The following is a 16,140-nucleotide window of genomic DNA, read 5'->3' on the forward strand; positions in this document are numbered from 1 at the left end:
GGTCAGATGTACACACCTAAATTAGTGAACCGTGGTGAGAGAAGTCTTACCAAATCGTGTTATACCCTGTCAGAGACACAACGTTAGGAATGGAGGAACAGCTACCTCAAGAAAAGAGAAGTACTAAGCAGACAATCACACAGCTGACACTACAGACCCACATTATATTTATATTGAACATAATAATTGATGGATGCTAATTCACGAAGAAAATACATTAGTATACGTACTGGGGAGCCCTTGTTGCTCAGTGGTTAAGAGCTCTGCTACTAACCAAAACGTCAGCAGTTCGAATCTACCAGTCGTTCCTTGGAAACCCTACTGGGCAGTACTACTCTGTCCTATAGGGTCACTTTAAGTCGGAATCAACTCGATGCCAACAGGTTTGGTCTTTTGGTTTATACGTACAGGATTGCTAATATAGCTAAGTCAGGGGGATGATGAGAGAAAAGAGAGAGAAGGGAAGAGGGAGATAAGTAAAACAGAAAAACCAAGGCATGCACAAACTACTCCCTCAACTCCCAGGCTTATCTGATATGATACCACTTAATGCATATATTGGAAACCCTGGTGGCATAGAGGTTAAGAGCTATGGCTGCTAACCAAATGTTGACGGTTCAAATCCACCAGGCACTACTTGGAAACCCTATGGGGCAGTTCTACTCTGTGCTATAGGGTCACTGAGTTGGAATCGACTCAATAGCAATAAGTTTGGTTTTTGTTTTTTGGATGCATATATGTAAAATTTTTGCATATAGTATACATTTTAAAAACATAAAATTACAATTAATTTTTAAAACAATCTTTTCATTTAAAAATTTTTAGGTTTACAGAAAAATTGTGAAGATGGTAAGAGTTCCCATATACCCCCTCACTCAGTTTCCCCTATTACTAATATGTTACATTATTGAGATTTATTTTGTCACAGTTAACGAACTCCTATTGATACACTTTTATTAACTAAAGCTCATACTTCATTCAGTTTTCCTTTTACCTTCTGTCTCTTTCTCTTCCAGGATCCCATCCAGGATACTACATTACATTGAATTGTCAGGTCTCCTTAGGAATCTCTTGGCTATAGCAATTCCTCAGGTTTTCCTTGTTTTTGATGACATTGACAGTCTTGAGGACTACTGGTCAGGTATTTTGTAGACTACCCCGTATTGGGATTTGTCTGTTTTTCTCATGGTGCAGAATCAGCCAACGTTATACATAAGGTTTCCATTAAAGTCTCCACAGAGACTTCCCCCATTCCACCGCGGTTCCCCCCGAACCCGCACAGCCCTACCAAGCCACAGCTTCTAACTGCGGTTTGGCTGGACCACACCACGGCGCTAACCACAGTTTGAACTTGGCGCCAGAATCCCATGCATGTGCGAACCAGGATTTTGGAGCATGCGCAGGACTTGAAGAGCTGTGTCCTCAATCGGTCCTTGGACCTGAGCATCGCAGACATGATTCAGCATCCAGACCTCAAAACGTGGACATGGGAGGGGTAAGGGCAGAGAGTTCCGGGCACCAAACCCAACCCCCAGACGCCACTGGAAATAAAAAGCTCCCCAACTCCCTCAGACAAGGAGCTTGGGGTCTTTCAGCTGCTAGGCCCCATGTTGTTCCTTGTTTGCACAAACAATAAATTTCCATTTTGTTTCCCTTGCAACTGGTGATGTGGCGTCCATCTTATTTCCATTGGCTAATAGGACAGGACAAGAACCCTCGTTTCCTTACACCATGAGTCAGAGCCGACTCAAGGGCAACTAACAACAACAACAACGACATTGGTTTTGAGAAAGACCACAAAGGAGTCCCCATTCTGCTAAACCCAGTGTGTAAATGTGTGTATAGGGGGGATGAGGGTTGACATATAGAAAAAAAAAAAAGGAAACCCTGGTGGCATATATGTTCCTAGTATTTTGTTTGGTCAGCTGAAATTGGAATGAATTTTCCATGAGAAAGAATATTATAAATGATGTCTAGAACTCCTATAGTTCAGTTCCATCACAGATAAATCATTTTGAAGAGATGATTGTGAAAATATTATGACCATGTATAACACTATTTCCCTAATAATAAAAAAAGCATTTTGTGTTCTAAATATTGTACATTAACTATAAAATACAGATTCTCAACCCATTGGTAAATTATAGACAGGCTGCAGTTAGATCCTGTTGTTCTTTTATCCACGGCCCATGCGATATACATGAGTCTCTTGTTGTTCAGTATTTTTTCAATTTGATATGCCCACTTTAATTCCAACATAAAAACAGTCAGCAGATGTCTTAAGTCCTGATGTGGAAATCTAATATGACACAGAATAAAAAATTAAGTAGAAATAAAGTTTACCTAAATCTTATTTTTCTCTGTATTCAGTATAAAAATAGACATTGCAAAACATGTTAAGGTATTTGACAAACAATGTAAGAGCAAAGGCCCTGTAGCAAGCTCTGTTCCCCAGTGAGTCTGAGAGGTCTGGTAACAGTGCAGCAAGGCCAGGCTGTCGCTGCAGGTATGTTTTCTCCTTTTGTAAACTCACACGAAGTCTACACAGCAATTCCAAGACAAAGCATGCCTCAAGAAGCAAAATATAGAAGAGCGCTGAGCACCATGTACAATGTGGCAATAAAAACTCCTGTGTGAGAATCTGGGAACAGACAAAAGGGAAAACTAGATGTAAAAGGAGTTAAATAGTAAGTGCTTATAAAATTAGTTTCTTCTGGCTTGTGAAAAACTAATAAAAAATCCTTTAATATAAAAGCTCACAGATTCTCTATCTGCCAATGTCATTGTTTGCTGCAGTAGCTTCTTAATTGTCCACCTAGATTTTATATTACAGGCTGATGCATGAAGTCTTACAGTAACATCAACACGTCTTCCTTTCTTTGTACTACGTTTCACTGCTGTATCATAAAGTATTAACACAAATAATGCACAACTAAACTTCATCGTAACTAGAAATTAAGACAGCACATTTTGTAAAACTGATCTTTTGAGTCTTTTAAATTATATTTGTTCACTCACCCACCAATTTGAAAAATCTAGTAATTTGTAGAGAGCTTCCTAGTCATTAATGTGAGTTAGTAATGCTAGAATTTAATTCAAAAGCAATTATTTTTAAAAAATGGAACTCATACCAGCAAAGCTTAGCATCAGCAGAAAGCTACCAGCACTCTACATATGTTGTGCCAGAAAAACAATAAATGCCCAGGTGTGGTACAGTCAATTACTTAATATAGCTCCTTTTTTAACCATAGTCGTCGTAACTCTCACCAAATGACTGAGTGAGGTCTACGCAAATTAGGCACTCGTGGCCCACCAAGGGGATTAGATAGATTACTAATAATGTAAATTAGGTGCATGGCACCCATGTGGGGGTGGGGCCATGCAAATAAGGTATATGGAACCCTTATTTGGTCAGTTTTGCCATCCTGCTAGGCTTAAAAGAACAGTCAATCCCAGAGCAGAGGGGAAGTGGAGCTAAGCGTAGAGCATGGCCAAGAAAGAAAAGTTAGGAGTAGAGCATGTCCATTGGGTCTGGGATCCCGGTGCCAAGACCTCCTAGACCAAGGAGACAGAAAGAGTGAGCTGTAACACTAGAGACAGCGAGAGACGAGAAGCAGCAAAAGAGAAACAGCTACAGCAGAGGCAGCCAAACCAGAAGACCAGCAGGCGATGCACAGTGCTTCCTGGCCCTTGGGGCAAGGCAGTTACAGGGGGTGGGTATGCCGACCCGTGGGAGAGCTGAGCGCCTTCGGGCCAAGGCTTACTGGTGGTGTAGCAGGGTGCCTCCAGGCGTTTATCAGCACAGCTAAAAGAGCCTTGTAACACTTTCAGGGCAGAGATTGAGGGGCCAGAGAGAGACGTTGTCTGTGGGCACAGCTAAGAAGAGGCTGTCCTGATCAAAGAACTGTATCCTGAGCATTCCTAAACCTAAAATGTAACCTGTTACTTCCCTAATAAACCCCATAATTGTGAGTATTGTCTGTGAGTTCTGTGTGGCCGTTGTAACAATTTTATCGAACCCAGCAGAGAAGTAGAGAGTGCCATGGAAGGGACAGTTGGTGTCATAATTAGTAAAAGTGTTGGAGAGTAAAGGCACGTCTGACCGCTGCCTCATGGGAATAAGCCTTGGGCTGTTGATCTTGATTAGGGTTCCCTCTCCTGAAGTTAGAGGAGGTCAGACAATGCCACCACCAGGGCAAAATGCCAGTCTACAGTGATATGTAAAGGTCACTTTATGGAAAATTCACAGAAAAATTGCTCTCCAAATATTATGTCTATTAGAATTGTTTTACAAATGGAAATCTAAATTTAATGAGAGGATTTTAGGGCTTTCGGTTAGAATTTCCCAACCAGAAAAAAAGCAATTTTAATACTAATTCTTAGGATACTGTCAAAAAGTTTAAGCATTGACTTAAAAAATCCTGTTGAAACAATGCTATAGGTATAACAGATATTGAGTCTACAACTAGAAACTTCTTCTTTTTTAATTTTTCCCCCAGTGGGCTAAACACAAATATCAAGCACTTTCTACTCTTCTATTGCCAAAAATTCCTTGAGAATCCAGAAATGGGGGGGGGGGGGGGGAAAGTGAAGGTAAAACCTTTGTTCGGCTGGTTAACTATGAAAATTTCATCAATTAAACAGCATTAAGATGCATAAGGTAGTATTATTGTATAAAAAAAAAAGTGTATACTGAAGAAAAATGACAAACACCTGCTAGCCTTTTTTCTACTGAAGCTTTAGTAAATATAAAACTCTGGTTGTCTTTTTAGTGATATGGCTTAGTAGTTACAACTACCAGCAAACCTAGTGCTGAGAGCTGATAAATATTCCTAACACCACCTGCAGATTCCCTTCAAGCTCAGCCAGAGCATTGATTTGGGATGCATCATACCGCCCCCACAGGACCACATTCTCCTCGGGGTATATGGGAAGCTGTACAGTGGGGGATAGATTGCTGCTGGTGAAGCTATGAAACATCAGTGAGAAGAGCTGCCCGGTAAAGGAAAATAGGAAATGCTTTCTTATGCTCGTGCCCAGACTTACTATTTCCTCCATGCAAAACACAAAAGAAAAAGGAAACTCCTTTATTGCCCATAAACTGTAAATTCAGAATTCCAAACATAATTTCCCTTATTGGAACAGAATATGGTATACACATCAATATCCATCTTCCCACTGAATCCTAGATGGGATTTTATGGCATGCCAGAGTTTACAAGGAGAATGAGAAAATAGGATCCAGACGCTGAATGATGACTTCAGCAACATCATATAAGATGGCTTTTGGATTTGCCACACAGTTTGAGTTCCTTTGTCGTGAGTAGCTGTGCCAGGCCATTGAGAAACACCAGAAATATGGTCATGGACATGACAATCACATAGTGGCTGATGCTACAAAAGAGGAAAAGGAAACATGTTATAGGCAAAGAGAATACACATGAGGAAAGGTATAATCATTTATCCATTAACAAAGGATTACATTTTAATAACAGGTTTTTAAGCTTTAAAATAAGTTTTATCTTGTTTTTTGGTTTTCCACATTTTCTTTTTTTTTTTTTTTAAATTGTGCTTTAGGTGAAAGCTTACAGCACAAGTTAGTTTCTCATTCAAAACTTTACATGCAAATTGTTCTGTGACAATGGCTGCAATCCCTGCAATGTGTCAGCACTCTAAAATAAGTTTTAATAACTATGAGAGGCCAGAAACCTACCCATATCTGTGCTCATATTTATCCCTACCCTTGCTCCTGTCTAAAACGAGCCCCTCTACTTCCATATTGGGTTCCATCCAAACTTCCTTACTAAAGGAGTTTTCCAACTATCCCCTCCCTCTCCTTTACCTTTACTTCTCCCCTCTCTTCTAGAGCATACATTGGTCATGGGGGATTTTTTCTGGGGGGGTTGGTGGAAATGTTCAAAAACTAGACTGTGGTGATAGTTGCATAACTATAAATTTGCTAAAACTAATTGAACTGTACCTTTAAAATGGATGAATTTTACAGTATGCAAATTATACCTCAGTAACATTATTAAAAAAAAGAAAAAAGATTACATTCTAGCAGATTTTTGTTCTGTTAAATTTTGTTACCACTTTTAGGCCGAAATATTAAATCTGATTTGATCTCTTAATAAAAATAAGTTTTGTAAAAGCCAGTACGTGACCCATTCTCAAATATAATGGAAAGTCTATTTATAAAGGACATTGCTCAACAGTCTTACAAAAAAAAAAAAAATTTTTTTTTTTTTTTTCAACAGGCTGAAATTACTGACTCCTGGCTATTTAAGCTGACATTACTGGCAGGAAACAGTTACGAAGCTCATCATCTTCATGCAATTGAGCCCTAAGGCATTCAGCTTGTGAAACTTTTCATCAGTCAAGTGTTGGTGTCATCTCAGCATGGCAGACTTAAAAGGATCATCAAATCTCAACTTGAAACAGGCCTAGCTGCTCCTACACCACACCCATCACAGCTTTAATATCATTTAAAGCAGCGAATATCAAGGTGTGCCTGTGTGCTGGTAGAAAGGGGTGCAGAGGTGCAAACAGAATCACCAAGGAGGCCTTTTCAAGTTGTACAACAGGTGATAAAAGGTTGATTGTACCTCTTCCCAACCAGAATGATGGGCAATAGAGGTGGGTCATACCTCATACCTGTCAGAAGTACTGCAGAAAAAAGGTGGCGAATCATCGATTTTAATGAAGCTTGATATTCATTATAAGCGTAAAGATATTTTATGACATTTATTAATTACTTTTCAGAGAATATTTAAAATTTATTGAACAGAATCCTGAGTTTTCATCATATCTAAAGAGAAATGCTAAATACTTTAGTTATCATTTCTATTTTAATAAGGTATAATAAGAGTCCATATAGGAAGCAATTAAAGCCCAAATGAACAACACTATCAAAACAAATGAAACTGCAGCTCAATCAAACTGATGATGTTGATTCTACTCATCTCACTACAGAACGTAAATTTAATGAAATACATGTTTTTACAGTTATGAAAATTACCTCAAAGAAGTTTTTTCTCTAGACTTAAAAATGCACTTCTTTCAGTATGCCATATAAAAGGCAATACTCTGTAAAAATACTCTTCTTGCTATAGATGAAGATAAAGTGTAAAAGATCAAAAGAAGAAAATACTAAATCAGCTCTGTCATCCCTACACAGTTTTATGGTCTGAGCAGGATATTTTTCACCCAGCTGCCACCACAAAACCTGATGCCACTTGGAACTGCACAGCTTCAGTAGAACACACTGACTCCAGAACAATCCCTGAAGAGTCTCAGTTTAACTTTGGTAAAGCTGCTCTGAAGATGCATTTTAAACAGACTAAAATACACGTGAAGAAATACTGCCTCATGTTCTACTAATGCAATTTTTTTTTAAAATAAACTGCTATGTATTTATTAACTTGAAACCGGTGGGTGAGGAATCTCTCAAAATTATTTTGAAAACCCACTGCACTCGCCACCATGACAGTATAAACATTATAAAATATGCCAGACTATATTCATGGAGTTAGCTATCTGCAATCTTCTTTAAAATTCTGGGATAGATATTTACCATTTCAGTATTCATAAAGCAATAAAACAGCAAGGACAAAAGGACATCATTCCGGTACTGTGAGTAAGAGGCATAGAGTGGCTGAAGTTATTCACTATATTACCAAAACAAAGGAGTTTAAAAATAAAATTTTTCACAAAGGAAAATCACTGCAGGAACACAATTCAAGTAAATCTGATTCCCATTAAAAGAACTCTGCTTTTTAGCAAGTTAAACAAAATTAGCAACATGACAAGAAACATCCTAGCTGTTCGAATATACTTTCATATAGGGATAATTAGAAACTCAAAACTTAAAAGTAACATTCTCACAAATAGAAAGCTGAAAAAATACACAATAATGAAGTTTTCAATGGAGGAACCATATCATGTAGTGCTTTCGTGTTGACTCTTGGAGCATATTTCCCCCACTATCCAAGCCCTTTCCTGACAATAAATTAGATGCTTATGAAGATGTATGAACCATTCCTGCCCATTAGTTAACTACATGGTTAGCTGCTACAATGTATGTCATTATTGCTTCAGAGGCTATAAGGGAAGGTTTTAGAATTCTAACTCACCAACAAGAGCAGCAGCAAGAACAAAATCTCATGCTGCAGCACTAATCTGGGCAATTCCATTTAGAAAGCCTAACTTAATTCATATCTTTTTTTTTCTGTACCCCCCACACCCTCTCCTCCCCAATCAGCTTTCTTTCTTTTTTTTTTTTTACAAGTTTCCAAATTTTTCTTTTTAATTTTTATTGAGCTTCAAGTGAACGTTTACAAATCAAGTCAATCTGTCACATATAAGTTTACATACACCTTACTCCTTACTCCCACTTGCTCTACCCCAATGAGTCAGCCCTTCCAGTCTCTCCTTTCATGACAATTTTGCCAGCTTCCAACTCTCTCTATCCTCCCATCCCCCCTCCAGACAGGAGATGCCAACACAGTCTCAAGTGTCTACCTGACACAAATAGCTCACTCTTTATCAGCATCTCTCTCCTACCCACTGTCCAGTCCCTTCCATGTCTGATGAGTTGTCTTTGGGAATGGTTCCTGTCCTGGGCCAAAAGAAGGTTTGGGGACCATGACCGCCAGGATTCCTCTAGTCTCAGTCAGACCATTAAGTCTGGTCTTTTTGTAAGAATTTGGGGTCTGCATCCCACTGATCTCCTGCTCCCTCAGGGGTTCTCTGTTGTGCTCCCTGTCAGGGCAGTCATCGATTGTGGCCGGGCACCAACTAGTTCTTCCGGTCTCAGGATGATGTAGGTCTCTGGTTCATGTGGCCCTTTCTGTCTCTTGGGCTCTTAGTTGTCGTGTGACCTTGGTGTTCTTCATTCTCCTTTGATCCAGGTGGGTTGAGACCAATTGATGCATCTTAGATGGCTGCTTGATAGCATTTAAGACCCCAGACGCCACATTTCAAAGTGGGATGCAGAATGTTTTCATAATAGTATTATTTTGCCAATTGACTTAGAAGTCCCCTTAAACCATGGTCCCCAAACCCCCGCCCTTGCTCCGCTGACCTTTGAAGCATTCAGTTTATCCCGGAAACTTCTTTGCTTTTGGTCCAGTCCAGTTGTCAGCTTCCTTTCTTAAAATGGGATCTTTTGGATGATAAAATAAGAGACAAAGAAGATAAACAGAGAATAGATATATTTCAGCAGAAATAACAGAAGAATATGTGGAAAATGTATGTAGGATGGTCCAATGCCCTCAGCCTGATGAACAGAACAGAGCTCTGTGGGCCCCTGGCTTCTAGGAGTCTCCCAAAGCAAGCACCCATTTAACCTTGGGAGTTAGATCCCTGATGGAGATAAACTAAGGTTTAACATAACTTATTAACTGGTTATGCCTTTATCATCTTCCCATCCACTTTAGATTTTTAATGTTGTATAGATGGGGACATAATAATTACATCAAGATAACAGGCACACTGTCCCAGGTAAACCAGGACATACGGTCGCTGTATGTACATGGCAGCTCCAATTATAAAAAATACTACTACCACAAAATGTTTCCATAGTATTTTTTATTTATCTCATAATACATTAATTATATAACATTTTAATATAAATACACAAATCAATTTTGGAACTAAATCATGGAGTTAACATACCTGTCTGATAGCTGGCAGAGAGTACTGCAGAGTGGGCATTATCAAAATTCTCAGCCAGTAAGTGCGAACGCACCATTCTGTTTTCTTTAGTTTGAATGACATCACTCACCATGCCTCTCTAGTCTCTTTGTTTTACTACTATTTTGTGCTATGATGAACACTTTATTCTCATGATGATGTGTAAAGGCATGCGAGGAATGGGGCTGGAGGTGCCACAAAAGTGCCAAGAATGTCATGCTGGATGCCAAATGCAAGTTTTACAAGAGCTTAGAGAATCTTTTAAAAGCTATCGAGGAAAAAGAAGGTAAGAGCTGGCAATCTGGGCTTCATGCAAAGTCCTATGACATTGTGAAGAGCATTTTCAACCTCACTGCGGCCTGGGAAAACTGAACTTGAAGGGAACAGGAAAAAAAAAAACTATGCCTGGAGGCACATAATGACTTCCGGGGATCAAGAGAGAATTGAAGACTGGTTACCAAGGTCTGATGCCAGGAATACACAACGACCATGACAGGGCTGATTCGGTTAGTGCCTCCACTTCCAGCCACGCACCCACCCCACGCCCTAACCCCACTGGATAAACTTGCGTAAAAACGGCAATCAAGATTCCTAAATTCTAGACAGTGGTCCACTTATGGAAGCAACACTTAACATACTAAAAAAGTGGAACCAAAGAATACGGCTCCTTACTTATATGTCAAAAGGATGTGCTCTGTGGCTTGTAGTCAAGGTTCTCCAAATTAAGGAGACTACGATTACATAGTAATGTGGCACAGCTAGATCTCATTATTTGCACCGTCTATGCATTTACCATATAGATCATTTCTTCAGGAAAAAATATACATATTGAGTACTCACCATGCATAAAGCATTCCTAAGTGTTGTGAAGTACTCAAAGATGAGGACCAAAAGACTGCTTTCTAGAAACTTCTTCATCTAAAATCTATGGTTTCTGAAATCCAAATTATTTATCACATATACATATACATTGGACTTCCTCACCTCTGTAACTTTGCTTATGTCCATTCCCTCTGTCTAAAATATTCTTCCCAAACCACTAAGTACCCTGATTGAAATTATACCCTTCATTCAAGGGCCAGCTCAAATACCAGACATTGCACAATGTTTCCTCAGTCACTGAAGCCTGAGGTGAAGCCACCTCCCACCTGTATTCATCTAGCCCTTAACCACACGCTGTCTTGTATTATAGTTATTATTATGTCTTACATCCTGTGTTAGACTACAATCTCGCTGAATGCAGGGGCCATAATTCCAGGACCGGTGTGTCCTTTCCAAGTTTTATATTGGGATCTTCCACACAGTGCTTGAATTCCCTACCCAATATTTTGATGAAAGAGTTATCTCCAGAGATGGGGCATCATTAAGTCTTAGGCAGGCAATCCCATTCACCTTTGAGCGCTTCACAATGCTGTATGTATGGTGAGTACTCGGTATATATCTATTTTTTCCTGAGGAAATGAGCTATATAACAAACGAATATACAATAAAAAAATGAGATTTAGCTATGCCATATTACTGTATAATCTTAGTCTTTCTAAGCCAGATTCTTCTGCAAAATGGAAGCTATATTTTCTTCCCATCATTATCATGAGAACTAATGAAATAACATGTACTACTTCTGAAACATTGCATGCGATAAATATTATTTTAATAGTAGTTATTAAATTTTTCAGTAATCCTTAATTTTCCTTAATCACTGTTTAACCTGGAGATTTCCCAGGTTTGGGTAGAACTTTTTCTGTGGCAAAACAGTATCTGGAAACTTCTGGTGGTCTCAGAAGGGAGAAGAGATAAACAGGATTGTATTAAATCACTTAAAACTGCTTACCTTAACATTTCTAAAGAAAGACATTCCAGAGCTTTCCAGGGAGAAATGGTACTATCTTTAAATACGCAACCGTAAAGACCATGAAGAGGATTAAGTAAGTAACTTCTTCCGGGCAAAGACAGATGCAGAACTTACAGAATGGATCAAAGGCTGATGATGATGCCAGAAGGTAGAAAAACAGAAGGCTAAAAGACGTTCTCTTTTTATCCCTTCCTCCGTCCCTTCTAACTATCCACTAATCCATATTTCATCCTTTCTTCTTGCTGATGAAACAGGATAATACATGAGAGGTAGAAAAAGGAAAGATGAGTTTTGATCTGGTATTGAGGAGAATTTTGGCAATGAAGTTTTATATGAAAGACAGAAGGTAACAGAAAGGAAACAAGAAAAAACAGTGATAAATAGAATGGAACCCATGATAAACTGACAAGAGATTGATTATTTAATTTAGAGAACTGAATAAGGAACAGTATGCATATAATTAGAAAGACTGGCATACAGTAGTTGCTCAATAGTCACTGAATGAAAGCAAGAAAGACTAAAGTCAGTAAGAGGTAAACCGCCATGAATTCAGGGATACAGCTGCTGAAAAGAAACCTCTTCTTCTTGAGTCCTGGGTGGTAAGAGTATAAAAATAATCTGGGTAAGTAAGGTGATGCTCCAGCTAAGGGAAACTTCTGTTTAGGTGCTGGCTTATGGGTATCTTGCTTTATCACTACTTGCTTGAATTTGCCCTGACTCTATAGCTCTGGAAACCCTGGTGGTGTAGTGGTTAAGAGCTACAGCTGCTAACCAAAAGGTCAGCAGTTCAAATCCACCAGGTGCTCCTTGGAAACCCTATGGGGCAGTTCTACTCTGTCCTATAGGTCACTATGAGTCAGAATCGACTCGACGGCAGTAGGTTTGGTTTTTGGTCTACAGCTCTAGCAAAAGTCCTTTAGTGTTTGAGCAGCATAATGCTCCTCCAGCCTGTCTTTCACCACAAATAGAGTGATCACTGCTGCTTAACCCAATGCACACTTTTATGTCTTATACAAATTTTCTGTAACATCTGATATGGTATAACCCCCCTCCTTCCTGAAACACTTCTTCGAGTTCCACAATACTATTCTCTCCTAGGAGCCCTGGTGGTGCATGGTTAAGTGCTTGGCTGCTAACCAAAAGGTCTGCAGTTCGAACCACTAGCAGCTCTGTGAGAGGAAGATGTGGCAGCCTGCTTCTGTAAAGATTTCAGCCTAGTGAACCATACTGGACAGTTCTACTCGGTCCTATAGGGTCACTATGAGTAGGAAATGACTCGGTGGCAACAGGTTTTGGTTTATTCTCTCCTGGTTTTCTCTTGCCTTTTGGCCACTTCCTTCAGTCTCATTTCCTACTTCCTGTACTCTGTCTTAAACATCAGTGGTTCCTAAGGCTCCATCTTAGATCTTCTTTTCTCATTCTACAAGTTCTTCCTAAATCTTGTGACCCAAAGTGTTCTTCTAAAGCCCAGACCTGTGATGTTTTAGCCAGACCCTCCCTTGAGAAGTCTTCCCTTACCCTGCAAGGGTGAGGTAGGTGCCCTGGACTAAGCACTCCCATAGCAACTAAGAGTTATACTAGAACTTCTCACACTGTACCACATTGCCTACTCATGTATTTGTTTCCTCTACCAGCCTTAAACTCCCTGAGGGCCCAGGGCTGCATGCTTTTCCTCACCAGCAACCCCCCCGGCACACAGTTGGAACTCAATAAAAACTTGCTGGATATAACTGAGATCATTGATATAAAAAAATGCTTTGCATTTTATATGTTATTAATAGTAATTACAGTAAAAATGTGCACTTTAAAGAAAAAATTTTCCAAGATAAACCTCAAGCTACTCAGAGAAAATCTGAAATTCTTAATTAGTGCAATAGAAATTAATGATGCTGTGCATAAATTAATGATGTACACTTTCAAGTGAAAATTATGTCCTTTTTATTCCTTGGCACCTTTTTAGTATAAAAACCAAAATAGATTTCTCTTGTCAAAAAAGTTTCACACACAAAATTGATTTATTTTATCTGAATTATTTTCCAAGCAAATAAAATTCTGACCTATGTCTACGATGAAAATAAATTAATTAAAATATAGAGAGAGTAAAGAGAGGTACATCAAATCCAAGAAATACCATAAAGGATTGAAAAAAAAAAAAAAAGAACTGTTGAGTAACAACAGTAGTAGTGGTTGATATTTACTGAGTGCTTAATAGAGTGAAAAAAAAAATTTTTTTTTCACTCTATTAGATGCCAGGCGCCGTGCTGAATGTTTTACACAGACGAATTCATTCAAATCGACTACGTAAAAGGGAAAGGGGAGTTTAGGGAGACTAAGTCACTGGCCTGTGGTCTCACAGCTAAAAAGTGGCAGAACCAGGATTCAAACACAGGCGATCTGATGTAAAGCCCACATTCAGACCCACCATATGACTGGACACTTTTGGGATTGGATGGCTGATATGAAGGAGGAGATATCAAAACTTTCTCTAAGCTTTCAAACTTAAGAGACTATGAAAACAAATCAATGATCTATGGAGTACCCCTTACGTGCCTAGCACGTATGGAATGTAAGAGATTTGAATCAGACCCCAGAGTCAGGGAACCCACAGTCTGTTGGGGAGGCAGATATGTGCACAAATAACAAGCAGTGAGCTGCCTGAGAAAGGTATGAATGGGGAGAGGCTGTCTGACAGGGAGTGTCTCACCCAAACCTATCAAAATTCCTGGCAACACAAAGTGATGAATAAATATCAGTTAATGAAATAAAACAGGTCTGTCAAAATGTATTTTGTCTCAGAAAACATTTGAAAACAAAAAAGCTAAAGAATCAAATCTATCTGCTTTCTTCTCAAAGAAAATAAATTTAACAGATTATAGCAATTACTGACATTCAAATCACAATAAAGAGGAAACAGTGACTGTTCTGATATACTTTAAATAACGAGGTATCACATGTTAAAATGTTCCCATATTAAAGATTCTGAGAGGTAGATAATGATTACATGGGTTTTAAGTCACCACATAAAATTCATGCTGCAATCTGTACAGCCTCATTTTGAGAGAGAGGCAGAGAGAGAACACAAGGACAGTGGAGTGATCTACCCTGAAACCTCAGTTCAGGTAGTTCCTCTTGTACCTTCCCGCTGTCCTCTCCAGACTTAGCATCTATCTTCCTCCTCACATCATCCCAAGAAAACACTTGCTAATGTGTCAATAGCAAGAAGAATGGAGAAGATGACAAGTCTCACCTTCAGAGGCTTCAAACAATTTCTACTTGCCATGCTTCCCTCAAAATCATTTTAGTACCTTTTATACTAAGATACCAAGTTACTTTTCTTCACTGTACTCTTAAGAACTTTTAAGTGAATATATACTATACCTTGTTCCAATGTCAAGCCAGCTGCCCTCATCCTTGACCAAGAAGAAAAAATGCTGTAAGATAAAAAACATGGTTCCATTAATTAAAAGTAGCTTAGATTAAGCCTAAAAACAAAGTTGTTCTAAGAATGTGTGTTTCAGATTTCTGACCCAAGGTGGTCTTGGAGCCTTCTCAAACTTGCAGATGTTAAAAAAAGGTTCCCAAATTTGGTGATACACTGCATATAACAGAGCCTACCTACATGCTCCTCACTCAGAACTCAATTAATATAGTTATCACCTTGGTAACATCTACTCACTTGAAAAGCTGTATTTCCTCTTTCCTTTCTCCCCTCCTTCCTCTCCATCTCCCTCTTTCCCTTTCTCCCTCCCTTCTTCTCTCCTTTTTCCTTCTTTTTTAATCTGAAAGAATGGTTTAAAAATCAACATCTCAAGTAGGAAAATGAGGTATTTACCTAAAGCTAAACTTAGCTTTTTTCTATTCATGACCTCAAAGCAACATGGAATACGAAAATGATGGATGAGAACAAATCAAGTAGTAAGGCCTTTGACACCTGAAGGAGAACACTTACTGTATGATAAGTCATAAAGAAGTAATTTGTATGTGTAAATTATGCCAACACTTATAACTTAATATCTAAAGATTTCATGTATAAAAATGCAGTCACATTTCATGATTAAATTAACTCAGCACTTAGTTTCTTGATCGTATTTACCCTGTATATCCAATAAAGCCTTACCAGAGCCATAATGTCCGATATAACGAGAACAATGAGAAAAAGGCTGAAAACAAAACAAAACAAAACAAAAATTAGGTGTAATACAACAGGCATTTTTTTTCAAACACATTAAAATCAAGTAAGAATAATCAAATAACCCAGTATTTCTGCTTCTGAAAATACTACTTTCAACAGAACTATTTTTACATTACCCTGTGTGATGGGCTAGACTTCAAATATGTTATTGAACACTTTGAATATTTTTTTCAGTAGGACACAAAGGACATGAGTTATGATTTTTTACTTAAATTTTTAATTTTAAGATAGTTTTAGATTCACATGAAGTTGTAAGAAATAATACAGAGAGATCCCATGTACCCTTCTCCCAGTTTCTGTCAGTGGCAACATCTTGTAAAGCTATTATACCATAAACATTACAACCAGGGCATTGACATTGATACAGTCAGGATACACAGCATTTTGATCACCACAAGGGTCCC

The 16,140-nt window shown here is 38.6% G+C and overlaps 1 protein-coding gene across 7 annotated transcripts in view; it reads right to left on the bottom strand.

Moving 5' to 3' along the window:
* Window positions 1-5,063: 5,063 nt before the first annotated feature.
* The window catches only part of LOC126085121 (GPI ethanolamine phosphate transferase 1), a 108,789-nt gene continuing 97,712 nt past the window's right edge, over window positions 5,064-16,140 (bottom strand). For all 7 annotated transcript variants that reach the window (XM_049900141.1, XM_049900140.1, XM_049900143.1 and 4 more), the window contains 3 exons: window positions 15,662-15,704; window positions 14,923-14,975; window positions 5,064-5,393 (listed from right to left, as the gene is read on the bottom strand). In XM_049900141.1, the coding sequence (XP_049756098.1) occupies window positions 5,270-5,393; window positions 14,923-14,975; window positions 15,662-15,704 (220 nt within the window). In that variant the 3' untranslated portion in view covers window positions 5,064-5,269. The remainder of the gene's footprint in view (window positions 5,394-14,922; window positions 14,976-15,661; window positions 15,705-16,140) is intronic.

This window comes from Elephas maximus, chromosome 11 (assembly GCF_024166365.1).
Source record: "Elephas maximus indicus isolate mEleMax1 chromosome 11, mEleMax1 primary haplotype, whole genome shotgun sequence".
Taxonomy (NCBI): Eukaryota; Metazoa; Chordata; class Mammalia; order Proboscidea; family Elephantidae; genus Elephas; species Elephas maximus.